The sequence below is a fragment of the Rhea pennata genome, chromosome 2, assembly GCF_028389875.1.
Source record: "Rhea pennata isolate bPtePen1 chromosome 2, bPtePen1.pri, whole genome shotgun sequence".
Taxonomy (NCBI): domain Eukaryota; kingdom Metazoa; phylum Chordata; class Aves; order Rheiformes; family Rheidae; genus Rhea; species Rhea pennata.
In genome coordinates this window covers 1,716,810-1,737,185 of record NC_084664.1, presented here as the reverse complement: position 1 = coordinate 1,737,185, position 20,376 = coordinate 1,716,810, and the positions used below count along the sequence as shown (strand labels likewise).

General features: G+C 48.9%; 1 protein-coding gene across 1 annotated transcript in view; it reads right to left on the bottom strand.

Moving 5' to 3' along the window:
- CCDC12 (coiled-coil domain containing 12) overlaps positions 1-20,227 on the bottom strand; it is a 37,534-nt gene extending 17,307 nt beyond the window's left edge. Inside the window, exon 1 of the mRNA XM_062567632.1 lies at positions 20,050-20,227. Within this exon, the coding sequence (XP_062423616.1) occupies positions 20,050-20,193 (144 nt within the window). The 5' untranslated portion in view covers positions 20,194-20,227. The remainder of the gene's footprint in view (positions 1-20,049) is intronic.
- Positions 20,228-20,376: the final 149 nt, after the last annotated feature.

Below are 20,376 nucleotides of genomic sequence, written 5' to 3'. Positions count from 1 at the left end.
CTCGCATCGCATTTACAACTCACACCACTTTCCCTTGACGCTCTGCTTACTCCGGAAACGGGTGACTACCTGCCCTTGCACAAGGAGGCAATGCGTGTTTTCAAACACCATCTCTTTCCTCCTGCGCATATCCTGCTGCACAGGCAACAGCGTTGGCATCTCTACTGGTGGCCACCTTGGGCTACAGGGACGTGGAGGATGTTCCCTCTCCAGCAGCTCCTGCAGGCACGGGACTACACGGAGCTTGCAGCCAGGATGCGGCACCTCCTTGGGAACAGTCGTGAAGGTCCTAGGAGGTCAGAGCCACTCTTCACAGTGAGCGGAGAGAGGCAGGGAGTGCTCAGGCCAACTAAGCCAAGTGAGAAACACCTCACAGTGCTGCGAGCTCTCTGCAGCCATGTGGTGGGGTCAGCTCTCATTACCATGATCATTTATTGATATGGAGACAGTCTCTTAAACGCACAACTTATCTCCATGTTTTACCTCAGCCTCGTTTCTCTTCTCGTTCCAACCATCTTCCCACACTGGATTTATTCCATCACTCAACAGCACCTTGATACAGCAGTGGTGTCTCGGGGTTCTCCGCTTTGCTTGGCCTTTTTGGCTCAAGATCTGCCCTTCAATATCACATCATCCTCTTCAAATATTTCTTTGCAACAGCCATGTCACAACTTTCATTTCGTCAGCGCAGGAAGCATTCCTCCCCAAGACAGCGCTTGGCCTAACTATTGGGTCGTCTTTCAAGTGTTTTGCTTCCCTTCGCTTGCTGGTGGCCACTTTCCCCAGGTGTGCAGCAGTAATTCAACTCTTTTTGCTTTTCGGTTCAGCTTCCTCTTCTCACATTTAAAAACCTAATGCCACAAAAGGAGCCAAAAATAACCCTTTGCCATTCCACTTTCACTCTAGCAATTCCTCTTTTCAAGGCTCCCTGTGGTGAGGTGTTTGTTGTTAGCTCTAAGCCATCAGACTGGAGACACACATACAGCTCCAGTCTACAAGACACTTGGCCAACTGCCTGCAAACAAAGTCATTCCCATCCTTTCGTCTCCTAGAAGGAGACAGCACAAAGATAAGCTGCCAACATGAAAAAGCTTGCTCATTTATAGTCTACTAGCTATTTAATTCTCAGACATCTGAGCTGGCAACCTGTGCCCTTGGCCTGTAGTTCCAACGTGAAGACTTCTGCTTTACTGACTCCCACTCTTTACAAAGAGGTCTGAGATGAAAAGTCTAAACTGCTGCCTATTCAAGGCACGAGTCCAAGAATATTTGCATCAAATTGTTCAAAGAAGGGTGTCAGCTGCCTCTCTGCAACACCTGCAAGGCCCTTAGCAAACTTTATGCAGGATCAGGTAATAGCCTATGTTCTTGGCCAAATATATATGGGGAGTTGCATGCCACCTGTGAGATTTAGAACTTGCAAAACATTGGCCACAAGTCAGGTTATTTGGTCAGCATCGATACACTGGGTTGCTCTTCCCTAGCCAGCACCAAGCACAGAAGAGTATCTTTGTCCATGCAACATTCAGTCAAGATGGACAACATGGCAAAAACACTTTGCAAGCACAACCAAGGATTTATGTGTATCAGGAGGGCAGTGAAGAACAAGGCTACTGGGTCTTCACTAGGGAGAGGAGCCCACATCCCATCACCACCCACAACCTGTGGTCCTGCAACAACTGGATTTTATGGGGCTCCCACTGAAAATATCATGCTCCTACTGCATTTCAGGCAAAGCGCCAGGTTCACCAGGTTTCACATTCTTCAGCAGGGCAGAGGGTATGCAGTCATTTCTATCCCCTTGTCTCCCAGCATACAGCAGAAGTTTGTATATGAAACTACAAAACATAGACCACTTTTTTCTTCAATAAGGTAAACCCTCCTACCCATCCTTTGCTTCCCAGGCCTGCTCAGCGCTGCGTGTGCGAACAAGCCTTGGTTACCAGCAAGACGAGTGCCTGCTCTGGGGCATACAGACAATATTTGGACAAATACTAAAAACTTTCCCCCAGGCTCCTGTACATTATCATGACTTTTCTTCTTGGTAGGATCCTGCCCAGCTATTCAATGCCTTCCACCATAAGGACAAGGAAAGCAGGTTGTCCCTTTGCATTGCATCCAAAGATTTAAGGCAGAAAGGGTTGTTTAAATCATCTCGTCTGACTTAACAGAAGCAGCTACGATCTGAGAAGTCTCTAGGTGACCCTGCCTGAGCAGGGGTGGTTGGACTAGATGATCTCCAGAGGTCCCTTCCATCCTCAACCATTCTGTGAAGTCTCACCCAGTTATCCCTATATTGGGTCCATTCACATCCAAGTAAAGCATCTTTTCCAAGAAAAGCAAAACGAGAAAATCTTGTCCTGAAGACGGCAGATGCAGGATCCATTCCTTTAACAGCTTGACTTGAAGCCTGTACAGTGAAACAGTTCACTTCCAGTTGTTGGTTCCTGTCATCATTCCCTATTAAAGAGTGTTTTCGTACACGACATCTTCAAAGGGTGAGACTGTTTGTGCACTTGTCAAGACAGGAGCACTTAGCACACAGACTGGAGAAACTACCAGGCCGAGCTGCGAGGCTCAGGCACCGAGGCGTGCTCTCCTTACCCTCACACTGAATTTTAAGATGTCTTAAAATGCTGATGCTGGAATAGCAGGCAGCACACCAGCAAGGGTCTCGCCCTGGCAACAGTGGGGGAAAAGCTGGGCCCACCTCACCTTGCACACAAACCTAGGAATCAGCACCGGCCCTTTCGTCTCGTGACTCCGAGCTCAGCAACCCTGAAGTCCTTTTCAGCCCCGCCGGTTTCCAGGAGGAGAACTGGTTTTGCTGATAAGTCGTGCGAGGAGGCAGGAGCACGTGTCTGCAGGCATCGCGGCCCCGCTTCGTTTCAGAGAGCTCCCTCCATCAGGCAGGCTCAGGTTGTCACCTGGAGCTCCCCCGGCCTTTAGGCTTTGAGTCATCTGCTCGCACGAAAGCAGAAAATTCAAACATATTTCCAAATGACTGATGGAAACACTGGGCGTGCAAGAGTCACAGGCCCCCACAAACACTTCCGTTGGATGATGATGCTCCACTGACACCAGCTAAACTCTCAATCACCTTTTCACCTCCTTTGCTGCTTCCTTAGTAGCAGCGTTAGACGACTACTTTTCAGCCAGCAGACTGCGCAACGTGAGCCTTTCTCTAAATCAAATTCACGTGACAAGAGCTACGCTCCCTTCTTCTCACTCTTCAGCAAATGAATTGCAAATCAACCTTTTAACCGTTGTGCTCAGTGCTGACTGACAGCCTAACGGGCTTCACCAAAGTTTCCCCTCTTACCTTTATTTTTAAAATAGTGGTATTTCAGCCACATCCGTCCAGTCCTTTGGAATTTATCCAGTATTCAGGAGAGATTTAAACCAAAACGCAGCAGGCTAGCAAACTCTTCAGCTGATTATTTTAGGATTCCAGGGCGCAAATTACCTGCCATTGCTGATTTTAAGTGTTTTTGCTAGATGTCTAATATCGTCCCGTCACTGTTGGCCTGAAAAGCAGCTCATCATTCCCATACGACGCAAATGTGTCACTTAACTTCTTCCCAAATACACTTTATCAATTGAAGCTTGTGTTTCTTTGTCTTCTCCATCATCTTCTAAGGATTTCTATCTGAAGAACTGTTTCCCCTCTGATCGGGGCTGGCCTTTCTCCAAAGTGGCAGTTACCAAGTTGTGATGTTTTGACCATCCACCTCAGTTCTGTTGAATTTCAGCAGCCCCAAGAAAGCACCAAAAAACCCCAAAATGTTAAAGAGTCACGAAATGCCTCTTTACAGCTTTGAGTAGCTGCAGGTTTCTACTGGCAATAAAACATGCCTTAAAACCAGCCCCAGATTTAATTCTATTACAAGTGGCCAAAAAAGAAGAATGTGCTGTAAAATTTTACAGCAAGAAGTTCTGAACATAAAAATATCATTAAAGTGTACTCAGGACCTGAGATCCACTGATATTTTCCAAAAGCTATTTGGGAGCCATTTGCTCATAGCAACCCTTGCAGTAATTGTATAAAAACGATTTTTAAGAGCCAGAGCTTCTGTGTCCCTGCTGCTTTTTCCTTATTGAAGTCATAATCCCGGTTCAGTTAGAGCCGGTTGCTATGGAAATTGTTAAATCGGAGATTGAACAGTGTGACTTCACCTAAGAAGCAAACACAAGGAGCAAAATAGCCTCTGAAAATTAAACACCTTGTTTTTATGTCAGCGCTTCCAAACATAATCTTGCATTTCCAAAATGAAAGATATTTTTTATTTCTTTTCTAATGGTGTTGATTATATAGTAAACAAGTACAAATATTTCTTCCCTTCAGATAATCCTAAATAACTCCTAAACAGCAGTGGTTTGCTGTTTTTCTAGTACACCTGTAATAGTGATTTCAGGACCCGAGTGTTTGGATTTCTACCACAGCAGTTAACTAGCAAGGACCGGCGCACGCGTTCGGCAGCTGGCAGCGAGCTGCCGTCCCCACTGAAAGCGGTGGCACAGATGTCCCTCACCCCGAGATCAAAACTACTGACTTTTTACTGAAGAAACTACAGTGAAAATATGCATGTTTCAATTAGGTGCAGAAAGTCTCAGGGGGAAAAAAATAGGCGTTTCTGGGTGGGAAGGACAGGATATTTCACAGTCAAAGCAGTACTTCAGGCCACGGAGAGTTATAAAAGCCACTAATAAACTTCTCCAACCCAGCCCTGGAGAAACATCTCTGCCCCCTTCCAAGCAGGGCATCGTCACAGCAAAAACCCGAGTTGTACAGAACAAGGGCATCACTCGGGGAGCTGCCGGAGACCTGGAGCACGTGGATCTGCTCCGCGTCGCCCCGGCTCTTCGGGACAGCCCAACACCCGTGCGCCCTAACACCCGCTCACGGCGGGGACCCTAACAGCTCCGTGGGTTTCGTAGGCTGCGTGCGAAGCAGCCGCCGCGCAGAGGAGACCATCGCGATTTCTTCCACTGGCAACGAAACTTTATTTACTTGAACGCGACGGGGTAATGTGCCAGATTCACCCCCTTCCAATAAAAAGCCGTTGACTTACAGTACCTTACGTCGGGGAACCATCCGAATCTCTCAAAAGACTGTTTAAACCCAAGAGTTAAAGCTGGCTCTGCCAGACAGCATGCCTGTTTTAACCCCCAGCCCATTTTTCTTAAGTCACATAATCCCTTTTTACTACCCAAAAAGGAACAAAAAAAAAAAAAAAAAAGTCTGTTCTTTTCAAGTCAAAAAACCTTTAGCAAACTGGGGCAACGTTTCCCATCTTCGCAAAGGAAAACCGTTTTTCTCGAGGGCGGGAGGGAAGAGGGGGCCATGTGGGCTCGCTGGAGTTTTAGAAATAACTAAGCGGGTTAATCTGTCACCTTTGTGGCTCCGGGACAAAAGCAGAAACAAAACCGAATGCCACACATGGCCGGTTCCGCTTCTCCGGGAGGGAGGGAGGGAAGGGAGAAAAACAGCGACTACCGCTAGGTTTGTGTTTATACACAAAGACCTTGCTGAAAGGTGAAATGTTCACTGAAGCCAGAAGCCTCCATGCACGAGGCTTCTCCAACTCCGTATTTATTTAAAGAAAAAAAAAAAAAAAAAAAAAAGTTAGATAAACTACCCAGGGAGAGATTCCACAAACGCAAACCACAGTTCTGCCCGTGCCAATTAAGCAGTGCTGCTCGGGTGCGAGCCGGCTCTAACTCTGCACTTTTGGAGCTGATGATTAACCTATTTTCTGGAGTCTATTTTTCCCCTTCATAAATTAAACAAAAAAGCCCGTTGAAAAGCAACGCCAGGCGGCCAGGCAGTAACACAAGCGCAGCTCCCCAGCCACCCGGCCGTGGATTTTTCTTTGCATTTGACTTTGTTCTTCCAGGCAGAAAGATCCTGGGGAAACTCGCAGCCTCACGGAAATAGCTAGGACCTTCTCATCTTCCTTATCAGAACGATTTGCTTTGAGGCTACCGGGGAGCTCGACTTTAAAGAAAACGCCCCCGTGACTGCGAGCAGCCTTACGCTTGCGTAGCCGAACGGCGGCTCGGGAACACGGAGCCGGCCGCTCGCTTAGGCTTTTTACGACACTCACGTTATTTCAGCGACAGCAGCTTAATTCCCCATCCGTGCAACTGGGATAGCTGAAGGATGCCAGGAGGCTAAGTGAACGCAGAGCCACCAAATAACTTGAGAATTTTATAGAAGTTGCAACCACAGTATTTACAGCCAGTTACCAAAGTAATTGCGCGTTGCAAGGAGACGAGATTTTAACAGCTGAAGTTCTCACCTACATGATTCACGCGAGGTCACAGCCAAAGGGGGCTTTTAAGACACACCGGATACCGGCCAAAAACAAAATGTTTAACTGAAAAGTGGAATAGCTCTTTGCAGGAACATTGCTCCAAAGCCGCAGGAGCTCACTCTTCGTCGCGTCTCTATCCTCCGCCGGACCGCGGCACAGCGTGGGAAGTCCAGCCTCGAGAAGAAGGGGCAACACCTCCCATTGCAGGATTCGGATGAAAATTCAGTTCGGGGGCACACGCTTTTGGTGACAAGCAAAGCTTCGCACTCCGGCTTTTCTTCTTTAATTTTTTTTAGAGTCTAACGTGCTTTATGCACATTTAATTGTGGATTCGGACGCCCCCTGAGCTGCTGTGAACACCTGCCGCAGAGCGGGAGCGCACACCAACGCTCACGCACCGCGGACCGAGACGGGAACGCGGCCCTGAGCAAGCAGCACGGAAACGCAGCAGAAGCGCCCGACACGGAAAACCGGACAAAACGGTAAAGCAGAGAACTAAACAGAAAGAGCGCCATGGACTCTGTAAGACGAGGCCAGCAAGAGCCTCAGATGTTTGGCTCGCGGGAAAGCCACCCTGAGAAAGCCCGAAAGCCCCGGTGCCGGGCAGGACCTGCTGCGAGTGCCCCCAGGAAAGGCTGCCTCGGCCCGCGCGCTTCGCCAGCGCTGCTCCCCCCCAGGCGCAGGCACAGCAGCGCCGCGTTACGCGGGGCAGGACGAGCTGGAGGCGCTCGGCGGGCGCGCGCTGCAGCTCCCACGGGCACGTTCTCCCAGGTCGGGAGCTAAGGCCCACCCTTCTGCCAGGCAGGAAGGAACACGGCGTCGCTTTAGTGGGGAAAGGGGGGGAAAAAAAAGCCCCGCATGTTTCCTTGCAAAAAAAGGTCCCACGGAGACAAGGCCAGCAGAAGTTACGTTTTGCCCAATTCCTCATGCAGCCACAAAAGAGCAGAAATTACAAAGGAAGCAAGAAAGACTCCTCTTCCCCCTGCACCAACCCAAGCGCGGGACCGTGGGAGGCAACCAGCACCCCGGGATTCCCAAAACCGGGCACGGGCTGATGAACAAAACGCCTCGCTCGCCCCGAGGCCCCACGGCCCGTCCACACCGAGCACCGCCGCCCGCGCGACCCTTCCTGCTTCCGCCTACGAGCTCAACCAGGCCGCCCGCTCGCTCGGGGAGGCGAGAGCTTCGCCTTACGAGATTCAATAGCTTTTGTGCCACCGGTGCTAATCGCCGCCCGGGCGCCGCAGCGCTCGTTCCGAGACAGGAGCGGTTCCCCATCGCTACTTCGAGCGGGTTATTGGCCTCCCTGCCGCGTTTTGTCCATCTGCAAGGCCCCCAGGTGCTGTCGCGGCAGAGCTGGGGGGCCGGGAGCTGCGTCGCTCCGACGCGGGGAGGCCGCTCAGCGGAAAAAGCAAGTTGGGGGGGTCCTGGCAGCCAAAGGAAAAATGGGAGCACTGCGCTGCGGAGAAAGCTTGCTGGAAGACCTCAGCCTCGAGTGTCTTTAAAATTCATTAAATCAGTCATCCAAGATGCCTCTGTGCCAGCACTGCCTTTTATTATACACAGCCAAATCAGGAAGAAAAGCCAGGTTAGCTTCCTGAACCTGTTCCACGGCAGGGTCAGGCATGTGCCAGCACAGGCAGCTACAGGCAGGACGTGGCCACCGCGGTATCAACTCGGCCGGGCGTGCAAGATCGGCGTGCTCCACCCTCAGCCGGGCAAGCACGCCAAGCCCACGTCAACCAGCGCTTAGGCAGAAGTCTTGCCGCCCTTCTCAAGCCAGGTGCCTTCCCCAGCCCTCTCGCACCATCCCCGCTCTCCCCGCCGGCGCCCGCGAGGCCGCCCGGTGAACCAGAGCCGCGAGGCCAAGCAGGCAAAACCCGAGCGGTTCCCGCTCCCCGCCGGCTCAGTCTGAACCTGTCCGCTCAGTGTGAAGCGCCGTTCTTCAGGTCACTGGAGGCAGGGCAGCGAGCGCGGCAAAAAGCAGGCAACGAGCACCCGATCCCGCGGCAGCGCTGGCGAACGCCTGCGGAGAGGCACCGTGGGCAGAGCGGCGTAAGCAACAACGAAAGCCGCCTATTTATTTTTCTCCCTTGCAGAAAACCTGTCAAACAGCTCACGCAGGAGACAGCTGCTACTGTCACCGTCGCCAGCGAGCGCAGCAAGGAGCTGCCGACAGGCAGACCTGCATTTTACTTTGACTATAAATATCAACTTTGAGGATCCTTAAGGGAAACAAAGATCTTCCTTCCCACGAAGGGTAACGTCCCTCCTTACTTCACAGGGCTGTCACCAGCCCAGAGATGTGCAGGCAAAACACTACTCGGCTTTTATTTCCCTCCTTCTATTCGCATCGCCGGCGGCGCTGTTTTAACTCGATATACTGGTGAGCTCCCAACGCACCGCGAGCAGCTCTGCAACCCTACTCCTCAACGTTTTCTAACCCAAAGGCTGCAAAAGGGTCTTCAGAGGAGAAAAGCAAACCAAAGTGTACTTCTCGCAGTCCACTTCCAAGCCAGAGCAAGCAAGACAAGCAAAACGAAAGGCTGCTGGAGAGCGTGCCGCGTTCCAGGCGGTAGAAGTTTTATTTGCACATACTCATCGAGCGACACCACCCCGGAGTTTGTCCGGGCAAGAAACTCCTTGCAGACACCAAGAAACACCCCAGCAGCCCACCAAACTCCAGACCCTGGTTCAGGTCCGAGCCCCCTTCCCCCAGGCCTCTCCCAAACCAGCTGCTTTCGGCTGTGTATTTGCGCGGCGCTGGGGAAAGCGCGGTCGCTTTGTCCGCAGGCTTGGGCACCGCAGCGATGGTTTATTACTTTTTTAATAAACCCTGAATAGAAATCAAGCCTTTGGAGCCCCAAGCGCGCGTTTTATTCTCGCCGTAATAACTTTACTATGCTCTGTTACCACAGCAACTATTCTCTCAGCCCTTTCGTACTTTGCTTTCGGGAACACAGGCTGCTTGCTAGAGGAAAAGAAAAAAACTAAGCCGAAAACCCGCGTCGGCGGACGGCGGAGAGCCAAGCTGCCAGGCCACGCGCTAGACTCGAGCGTCAAGACCCGTGAGACGGTTCGGTTGCTTGGGTCAGAGTCCAACGATAAGACCTCGGCGAGGGGAAGAGGCTCCTCGTTTTCCCGGGTAACCGGCTAACTGTGCATCCTGTTATTTAGCTCCGACAATAATCAAACACTGCCCCAAATAAATTTAATCATAGTAATACCAAGCCTAAAAGACAAATACATATACATATGGAATATGCCTGCACAGTAAGGCCTATTTATAGTTGCAAATACTAAATATTGCTTTCATTACAAGTTAGCACAGAGGTTTCTTTCCACACAAGCGCTGGAGAAAGCATTGCACCAGGCATTGCAAGTGAGGAAACCAAGGCACGGCTACAAGAAAGTAAACTGGAATGCGAACCCAGGAACTCCAGCCCAAAAGCCACGCGCCTGCTTGCAGTATACACAAAATGCTGAGCTACACGTGTACAAGCACTTCCACAGACGCTAAAAGCACGACCATCTGCCTCGCTCCTGGGCAAAGGCAATCAGACGCTGCAGACAAAGGACGCCTGTTAAGCTGCTTTTTCCTTCCCCTCGCTGGAAAGGCCACGTCGTTTGCTGGTTTCGCAGCGTTCGAGAGAGGATTATTTCGCATTATTCGTCCAGTTTACTACTTTCTCACGTTATTTTTACACAGCAAATGGGTGGCTGTCACATACCGGGGCTTTGCCTCGGCTAAAGCAAACCCGAGGTCTCCCACGCGCACCCTGCGCCTTTTCTTTCCTCTAGCTCTCGGCTCAGTCTACGGCTCGACTGCCGCATCTTCAGCTGTGAGCCAGGCCCGTTCCCTTTACGCCTAGAAGCACAAGCACTAAAAATTAAGCATTTTTGGAGAGCTCTCCTTAAGCTGTTTGCTTTTGACACAAAAGGTGAGCAAGCAGAAAGACTACATCCACTTTTTGCATCTTCTCTTTGCTTCTAACACTCGCCTTGGCCAGAAATCCCCAAACAGTCCCAAGCCACCTGGATTTTTAACAGCACAATCTAGGATTTAAGGCCAGGGCTAAACACCATTTTCTCCATGGACCAAGAGGCGTTCCTGCTGCTTACTTATGTGCTTTGCTTTCCACACAGCAGTGGGAATAACCTGAAGCTGCAACATGCAGCAGTTTTAGGCACAACGCCACGGGTGCCCTGAGGGACACGGGACTGATAGCAGAACTAAAGGAAGAAACGAATAACTTATCTTGTTGTATGTGCTGCACAAGCTCAAGCAGAAGACAGCCATCTGCACCAGCTGCAAGAAAGGTCTAAAATCTGAATATTTACATGCTATATTTTCTTATTTCAGCTCATCCCTTTGTCCCTAATTTTTTGGCAAAGAACCGCTGGCCTTAGGTACTTCGCTATCAGCCTTCACTGCACCTTCATGTTGCTTTCTTACCCTTAACTGCCCCCCAAACCCTATGAAAAGTCACTTGATGATTGCTTATTAAAAAAATGCTCTTTGAAGCTGTCTTAAATCCACTCAGGAATGTATGTGCTGCTTAGAACAGCTCTGGATGCTCACGGGAGTGTGTCTGAAAGTTCACATCTATGCTGCTTTTCCAGTCGGTATCTGTATTTCAAATTACTTTCTTGCAGATGAAATACATTACCCTTGAAACGTTCACACTTTACCCTAGACGATGTGAAGAGCAGAACAATTTGCATTTGTTGTGTTTATGGAAGTAAGGGCACAAGGAAAACAACGTCAAGCCCGAGTTAAAAAATAAGTAGTACTGGGAGTTTTCAAAACTGAATAAAGAAAAAGCTTTTAAAGCTTCAAAAATAATCCGAAAGTTAGAAAGCACTTGCACAGGAATAGAAGTTTCAGACAGACCTTTAACTATGTTACTTCTCAACAAACATCTTGAATTTAACCACAAGTTATAAGCCTAAGAGCTCAGGACCCCACTGATGTTGCCTTCCCAGGAACAACCATCAGGCATTTCCTTCCAGAAGGGACGCTAAGTGAAATTCCCGCAGGAATTACTGTAGTTTTACGATCAGCAGACCCAAGCAGGCCTGGTTTCCCGTGGATTTGACTTGTGGTTATGTTCTCTGGTGTTTAATAAAGTGGCAGCTCCAGTCAAAACATTTTCAGCAGTTCAGCCTCACATCTCTCCCCAGGTGGTTCCCTGATAGCTGGTAACAGCTGAGCTCACACTGCAGCTTCTCCTTTGGCAGGGCAGGAAAAGAAGATCTTCTCCTATATCCTCCTATATACAGCCTCAGGTTTTTTTTCTCTCTCTCTCTAAACAAAAAGAAAGAAAAGAGCTATCCCTAAAAATTATTTAAATAAGAAAAAGAACAAATTAGACAAATGTATTCATTTGAAGCAAAAGGCTAACTGAGAGTCCCCAAAGGAGAATCCTCCAGCCCATATTTCATGTCACCACCACCACTTCTCCATCTGATTACGCATTACGCTTTGGAGCTCCTTCTCCTTCAGCGCGAGTGTGCTCTCTGCTATGGATGAAAAGACGCTTCATGTCACTCATGATTTCCATGGAGCCCATTCAACAGCTCCCGCAAGAAGACAACTCGGACCGCGCAGCCGGTCCGCGCAGACTGAAGGAGCCGAGGTTTTAGCGCAGTATGGTTTGTGTGGAAATGCAGCAGTTCACCTTTTTTTTTTATTGGTACAGATGAAAAGAGAAAAACTATGTGAAAACCCTCTGTCCATTACCATGGCAATGCAAAAATAAGTCAAGATTAATGAGCATCAGGGAAAAAAAAAAATCAAATTGCAAACTTTCTGACAGTTTCTTGTATGAGGTTAATCCTCCATTTACAAGTGTGAGGCTCCCAAAAGGGCTTATTTTATGACAGTGGTTTCATACTAAAGAGGAGGAAAAATACCCACATGGCCAAAGTGTGTCCAAGTCAAGCTTGCTTTGCCGTTAGCATTTGCTTGTATTAGCTTTGGCCTAAGGAACAGCACCCCAGACACCCGAGGAGCTGCCCCAGCAGTGAAAAAGCCAAGCAGTAACACGTGCAGTGGGTGAGCGACAGGTAGGCGCTAGCCAAACTGAAGAGGAACACGTGTGAAGTCTCAACATGGGACCAGAGCTAAGGACTTCTGGGCCCCTACTGCCAGCCAGCCCCAACTCCTTGTCCCCACAGTCTGTCCATCGCTAGGAAAGCTGCTGAGCTGCCCCTCAGGTTTTCTGGGTCCATACTCTCCAACTTCAGAACAATTTCCCAAGAAGAAAAGCTACTTTGCATAGGTCAGCAAAACGCAAGGTGAATCTTCCAGCCTGCTGTTACAGAAAGTAAGATGGGAAAAAAGCTTGAGAAATTATCTTGTCCACCTCCCTGCCAAAGGCAAGATCAGCTTCATCTAGGTGACACCAGGGAGATGCCTCCTGCTACACTTCCTCCTAATATTTAGCCCAACTCTCCCCTTCTGAACATAAGGCCTTTCCTTATCCCTTATCTTGTCCTCCTCTGGACAGGAAAAAGCATTTGTTTCCTTTCCTTTCATAGCTACTTTTACATACATAAAAGCCATGGCCATACCTCCCCACAAGCTCCTCTTCCTTCAGTTTAAGGAGTCCAATTTGCTTTACCTTTCCCTGCAGGTCATGCTTTCTCACTCTCTGCTAAGTCTCCTTGCCGTTTTGAGCAAAGTGGCATATCCATCCTGAACTGCAGAGCTTCAAACAGGACACAGCACACCGCCGAAGGACCAAGGAAACAGGAGGATTGCTTCACAGCCCTCCTGCTTCCTAAAATAGAGCTGCTCCTTTAGATTAGTCCCACACAGCTACCACCGTCTCCAATCTACCACCACCCGAGTCCTCTTCTGGAGCACTGCTGCGTGGCCAGTAATTTTAGAATCAAGGAAGATTACTGTGAAACCTAGAAACCCACAGAGAAACGCAGAGGAAAGGGCAGAAGTGCAACCACAGCTGCTCTCAACACTTTAATTAAACTCACTGGACGGCAACCTGACCCAGGTCCCAGGACATCTTAAACCTCTCTGCTCGCACTTGCACAAAGCCAAATTTAGGACATTTCTTCTGAACTGCTTTGACACTTCGCACTGGTTCTGGTGAGCGGTGTTGTACAAGCAACATGCTCTTCCTTCTGTGCATCTGCAAGAGAGCTGGAGCTGATTTTCTCATATTCTCTGACAATGGTGGAACTATATAACACTGCAAGCACTAACAGGAATCATTTTTGAAGGCTTGATAATTCACTACCAGCAGGGCTGCCTCAGTCCGATATAGTCAAGTTTCCTTGGAAAATGAAAAAAGAACATCTTCCTCTCCCCAGTAGTCCAAATTAACACAGAGGCAGCATGCCACAGCCTTGTCATGCCACTAGTAGCCAGAAACTATTTCCTCTCATTTCAAGGGCAGTCACATGCAAAATTCTTTCAACACTTGAGCCAAAGGAGCAAACCCATGTTACAAGCAGCGCGCGAGACAACAGTTCCTCTATACTACTCAAGTATCTGTTACTAAAAATAAGTAGCTGTGGGAAAAGTACTTAACTTCTTGTAAGAACAATAACAACTTGCTGGCTTCTTTGACTATTTCGTTGCCTCTGTGGGTGCTATCCAGGGGAATGAGCTATCAAGTCCTTTGTTAAAGATAGGTACGTATTTTTAACTAAAACCAAAATTCCTCCCTAAGGCAAAAAAGCATTTGTTTGCGACACAATCACTCTATCAGGTTATCTAAACCAAACAAAAGGCCTAAATTTTTCCCTTGCCTTTTACAAGCAGTTTTCCATATAACAGATGATCCAAAAATCTGGTTATCTTTCACAGAGGCCTCAATATTTAACAGATGCAAGCTCTGATTTACTTGGCGCTTACAGACAAATCACAGGACAGGGCTGTAAAGCATCTACTGGAAGAATCAACATCCCACGGCTATTTTCTGGGTTTGAAGCATCGTAAATTTTGGAGACCAGCATGCTGCACCTGAGAAAAGCACTCATCTAACTCGAAAAGAGGCAGATGTGAATGCATCAGAAAAATGGTTTCAAGGGCAACCTGCAGGCAAGCATTTATAAATACAGGTAACTGCAGTTAATTATCAACTTGCTTAGCAGAAGGTTGTGGTTATGGGGATTTAGCTCCTTGCATGTTAAGGACTTGCAAAAACATTCAACTGCTTAGATTCACAGGCGCAAGTTTTCCTTCAGCTGGCCACCCAGGTTCTTACCAGAGTCATCTCGCAACTTCTGATCCACAGACAAACTTCTACTCCAAACACCATTTTGGACCGAATCCTGCATTAAGCAGGCAAGCTTCCCCAACAGCTTCAGTATAATCTGTAGCACAACAGCTTTAGAGTTGATGTAGTGCAAGGGCTTTCTGCTTTTCATGGGACACGACACACAGCTGCACTCCTTTGTTAATCCCAGAAAATTGCAAAGCAGTATTGCAACTCAGACTGTAAGGTCCCCATCCTGAAAACACTCAACAGTTCTGGATATGCAAGCTGTCCCACTGCCAGCCAAACGACTCCACCTCGCTCTGGAAAGTGTTTGCAAGGCTTAGGCCTACAGGAACAGGGAGCCACCTCAAGCCAGGTAGCACACAGCCAGTAGCTTTAAATGGAGTCAGGAAACCGTGCTCTCTCTCGTTTTGCTTCAAAATACATAGCGAGGTAATAGTTTAGCAGTGTACCTAAAGACATTAAATACAATCATGCTAAGTTAAAGCTTAAATTGAGCAACAGTTAAACAGTTATTCTTCAGCAAAAAAAGCCTTCATGAGAAGCACAAAAATGATTTTTCTATCTTATTTTAAGCTGTTAGGCAAGAAAAAAAAAAGAAACAGGAAGCAAGCAGATAATGAAGGACTTTACTGCGCAATACCACTTCAGTCATTACTATCAGTACGACGAGGCTTAAGCAGACAGAGCGCTGCAGACCATTTCAACACTCACGTAACTTTTACTGTCACTATTCAATCATATGAAAAAACACAAGCCGTATGAAGCGTATGAGATGTCCACTTCTGTCCCTAACTCCATAAATGTTTTCTTGTGGGAGAGGTCTGCCTTGTTTACGGGTGTCACCACTCTAGAGTGAGCTATCGAGGAAAACGTTGCCTCGATTTTTCCCAAAGCAGAATCCCAAGAGCTGGAGCCATTTGCTACTCCCTGACTACTTCAAAATTAAAAACGCCTGAAGTGGAAAAGACCTACGTCATTACGTGACCTTTCACAAGGCTGCTCTTTGCAAAAACTGGTGGGGTTTTCCTGTTAATTGGACATGGCAGCAATAACATTAGCTAAGGGCCAGTTACATAATCAGACACTTTCAGAGGTGTTTTTTTTTTTTAATTACTTAAGCTGGCAGAAAATGTGCACAGACCGATTAAAACACGAAGTACTTCCCTGTGCATTTCCTCTCCGGCGGCCCAGCAGCGAGGTCTACCTCAAAGACTACTCCCGCCACCTTTTCACACGAATTTCTGAAGGCTTCCATGTAACAGGCTGCTGATTTTTTTCAGATTTGCTTCCCCTGCTACAGACAGATCTTTTGGGAGAGAAAAACGATCTTTCAGTTAGCAAGACTCTCACAGAAACGAAATAAAAGAAGCTCTCCTATCCATACCAGCTGACTCTACACAGATCAGACTTATTCCAAGGAAGTAAAAACAGTCTCAAATAATAACCTGACATACAGGGAAGAATCTTATTGCTTAAAAGCACCAAGTAGCGCCTCAGCGCTTTCCGAACAGGTTTTAAAAACCAAGAGCTTCCTTCTCACCGAGCAAAAACCACTCAGAAGGGTGAATCACGTGCTAAGCCGAGGAGGCATACAGACTAAGGAGGGCATTTCAACTGCAAGCTGGCAATTCAAAGGCAAGCAGCTGTTTAACTTTCCGGCCACGCTGAAAGAGGCCGTGCAACAACCCGTAGGGCCTTGTAAGCTTAGTAGCAGCTGCTGCAAGACATTTTGGTTTGGGTTTTTTTGCTTGTTTTTTAAGAGAGGAAAACTTGCAACCTAAAGATTACAGTTAGACAATTCAAAAACATGGAGTTTTTTGCCAGAACAGGAAGCAATATTCAATATGCCAACAAGTTAGAGTAGCATTTGTAATAAAACAAGACACAATTTGATAACTTGCTGCTGAAAGGCAATTTAATTTGAATTTAGGAGGGAAATAACCTCTCTCTGATTCTTTACAATGGCCTTGAAATTGCAAACTTTGCTGGTTCCAGGGCCATAGATTTAACCTGGGAATCCAGTGTTGGCTTACATACTATTTTAAGCACATTTGTATAATCAAATGTTGACTGACACTTCTCAGATGTAAACTATGTCTGGAACTCAAACAATCACACATTTTTGAGTAAAACTCCTATTCGCTGGTGATCACCGAAAGGCAGCGTAACAGGTCCAGCAAGCTCAGAGAGGGCACAAGATAATACATCAACTTTTTATGTGTTTGGATATTACCTCACTCATTTCCTCACTAATTGGGAAGAGATGAACATCACCTTCAGGCCAAAATCGAGCACATCGCAAATGCACTCTGCACAGAAGTTCTGGACTGAAGGAGGCTCCTCGTCAGACGTCAGGAACTGGTCTCCTAAACACACACAACTGCTGCTGAAAGTTGGGTATCTCCAAAACCACATGGTCAGTTTTCGCAGCGGCAGGAGAACACCAGCTAGTCCCCTCCCTCTCCCCTGCTTCCCACACCTTCTGCCAGGGGCTGGGCTGTTGCAAGACTTGGGAAAGCCATGACTAGTTAGGCAACAATGTTTGCAGATGGGATCCTTCAAAACGAAATCTAGCGAGGATGGAAGTCTCACAGGAGGATTTTACAGTCCTGCATAACTGAGCAATAAGGCACTGTCATGTGAAGCAACGCACATCGGAGAAGAACAACTCTAACCACACGTGCACAGCGAATGGGTTCCTAGTGAGTGCTGCCGCTCCGGAAAGATCTCGGGATGGCTGAGGAGTTCGTTGCAAGCGTCAGCTCAGAGCAGGAGCCAGGGAAAATACATAAAATTAGTAACTAGCATTAGTAGCTGTGCAGTCATGACAGTCTAAAAAACGAGCAAAACAGTGTGGAAGGAAAGGTGGTTTCCTTTATATACAGAACTAGAAAAAGTAGACAAGCTTTGAAAGCTGAAAAAGGCTGACACGGCCAAAGTGAAAAAAACAGAAAAAAAAAAAAACAGGAAATACTAGGTCAGTGCTATAAGCCCACGAGTCTCCCACATCCTGAGCAACACATGCAGCACTAGACACCCTCTCTTCAAAAGGGTATCTCATATCGAGAGTTTTTACTTTAACCTGAGACTCAACAGGAGCGGCTCAGGCGCTCTCTCCTGCTCCCCGCGAGCGCACCGTGCTCTCACCCTTCCCTCCCCGCCCCTGCCGTGCTGGCTGTCGACACGGAAGAAATCTCCATGCAGGTGCGCTACTACCACAGCATCTTCCTGCAAGCACTTGCTGAGCTATCAGAGAGCAGAGGGCTAGGAAGTCTTCGATCAGGCCCAGCATAACTGTTAGGACTTCCAGATGAGATGCAAGAGCACGGGTTCTTGCTTTAACTGATCTGATATCAGTTAAAGAGTTTTTAAATACAGATGAGTAAGATTTTTTGAAGCACTAAAACACCCAGGCTAAAGGCATCGTTAATTCTACAAGTTACAAGGCCTATTTCCGTTCTATATTCACACTCACTGAAAGAAATAATTTCATAGCAGTCAGTTACAAATTCTTTCTGAATTTCTGAGAAACTGCCCAAATAAAGCCTAGTTTTGTCATTTTTCTTTCTTGCAGAGCCACGAACAGGTCAGTCCAAGGCTGAGCCAAGAACGTATCAGTTTTGCACTAGGTAAAAAATTGGTATTTCCTCTGAGAGCATAGTACACTGGTACGGTGTATAACATACTGCTTGTGGAAAGGAATTAAAAACAGCTTTTGCACTCATAGGGATCAAGTCAGAAGATCTCAACCAAAATTAAAAAAAAAAAGCAGTAAACTAGGTGAAAACAACACACTCTGTGCTGCACCCTCCACAACCACTTGCTATTTTAGATCCCAAGTGATAATTCCTATTTTTAGGAGCTGAATTTTGACTTGCTTTTCTTTTTGGTTTTACTGATTGAATGTGACCAATGTTTTGGATTCTTCTGAAACAGCTCACAGTGATCTCAATCATCCACAGTTAGCCACCAACTAGTCCCCATCAGTGAAGACAACGATAAGTCAGTTTAGCTTACACTTACTAGAAATACACCGAAAAAAAATGAATCAAGACTGACATAGGTCATGTTACAGAGATGCTTAAGTTTCTCAAGTTGCCAGGTTTCTCAAGTTTATTTCATTCTTTCACCATCAATAAGAATTTCACCTTCACCAAGCTCATCATTCGCAAAAGCAACAAGAACCACCAGTCAAAATAGCTCAACTTTTCTTGGTGAGGATTCAACTCCTCTTAAACCTTTTCGGAAAAACTCCTTACAAATGGAGCCCGGATGTTTTGCTGCCAGTAGCGCTTGACGCAAGATCTACACTAATTGCAGGGAAATCCTCCGAGGCAGAGCCTGAGCCAGGAGCCTGCCGCACTACCCAGGGCACGCGCAGCCGCGAGGGCCATACGCACGCAGCTGCCAATCCGCGGGGCAACCAGGGCGACCGCAACCCCGGCTCAACTCGCTCGCGCCATCCCGCAGCCACACTGAGCTCACAGTAAACATCCCTCTTCACTGAGCAGCCTGCCGCAAACCACTGCGCGTGTCCCCACGGGCAGGGATGTGCCGCAGGCACTTACTGCAGGAGCAGCTCCAGCAGAAAAGGGCTTTTTACCACAAGGAACATTTTAAGGAGACCCCTAAATTTCACTCTGAGGGCTAGGAAGAAGCAAATGGCGTTGGTAAGCATTGTGCTTTGAACTCGCTCCACCTGCATCGGTCACTCCAGAGGGACTGCGGAGAGAACAGCAGATGCCTCGATGGAGCCTTGGGATCATTGTTGTGGGTCCTTCTCCAATCTCTCACGCTTCTCCTTGTTCTTATTAGCCATCCTCCGTACCCTCCACGGAGATAACCTCCAAATCCAGGGGGTCCAGCAGCAAGCACAAGACACAAAAGCTCCCAGGTTACAGGCCCGTTCGATCCTGGCTTTGCTCAGGCGACACAACCTCCGCCTCAGTTTCCGTGACTCTGCACTAAGGATAATCAGGTCTCACAGGCTCTGTTAAACGGAGGTTAAGACCCCAGCCGGGAGGAAGCACCACCGAGAAGTAACACGCTCCCTGCAACCCAGGGAGGAGCCCGTGTTTTCATCCTCACCACAAACCCCCACCTGCAGCCCGGGTTTTGAGGCTGGCTCCTGCCTCGCACCTTTGCGGACTCCATCCGATACAGGTTGTATAATTGCACGTAACGGCACAAAATGAGCATTTACGGGCTGATTTCAGACACGATGCCCCCCTCCGCACATACACACAGCCCTTCGCCGCCTCCCCCCCAGCCCCTTCGCCGGGTCCGGCATCCCCAAGGGCCCAGCACCCCCAGAGGCCCCGCTCCCACCCCCCCAACCGCGACGACCCCCGGGGTTGGGGGTGGGGAGGAGAGGCCTCGGCCTCCTCCTCCTCATCCTCCTCCCCCCCCCACCAGGCCCAGCCTGCCTCAGGCCCGGCTCCCCCCCCCCCCCAACGAAGCGCGCCGCGCCGGGGGCCGACCTGCAGCGTGCGCTGCCGCAGGGCCCGCAGCCGCTCCTGGCGGCGCCGCGCCTCCTCCTCCAGCCGCCCCAGCGCCGGGGCCGCCGAGGCCGGGACCGGGTCGGCCGCCGCCACCGCCTCCCCGCCGCCCGCGGGCGCCGCCATCTTGCACCGCGCCTGCGCGCAGCGCTCCCGCCGCCTCCCCCTTCGACCGCGCGTGCGCAGCGAGCGCCGAGCGCATCGATGGGAAAGAAGCGGCGAGGTCGGGGGGGGGCGGGGGAGAGGGGGCGGGGCCGGGGGCGGGGCCGGGGGCGGGGCCGCGGCAGCCGGGGGAGGGGCGGGGGCCGC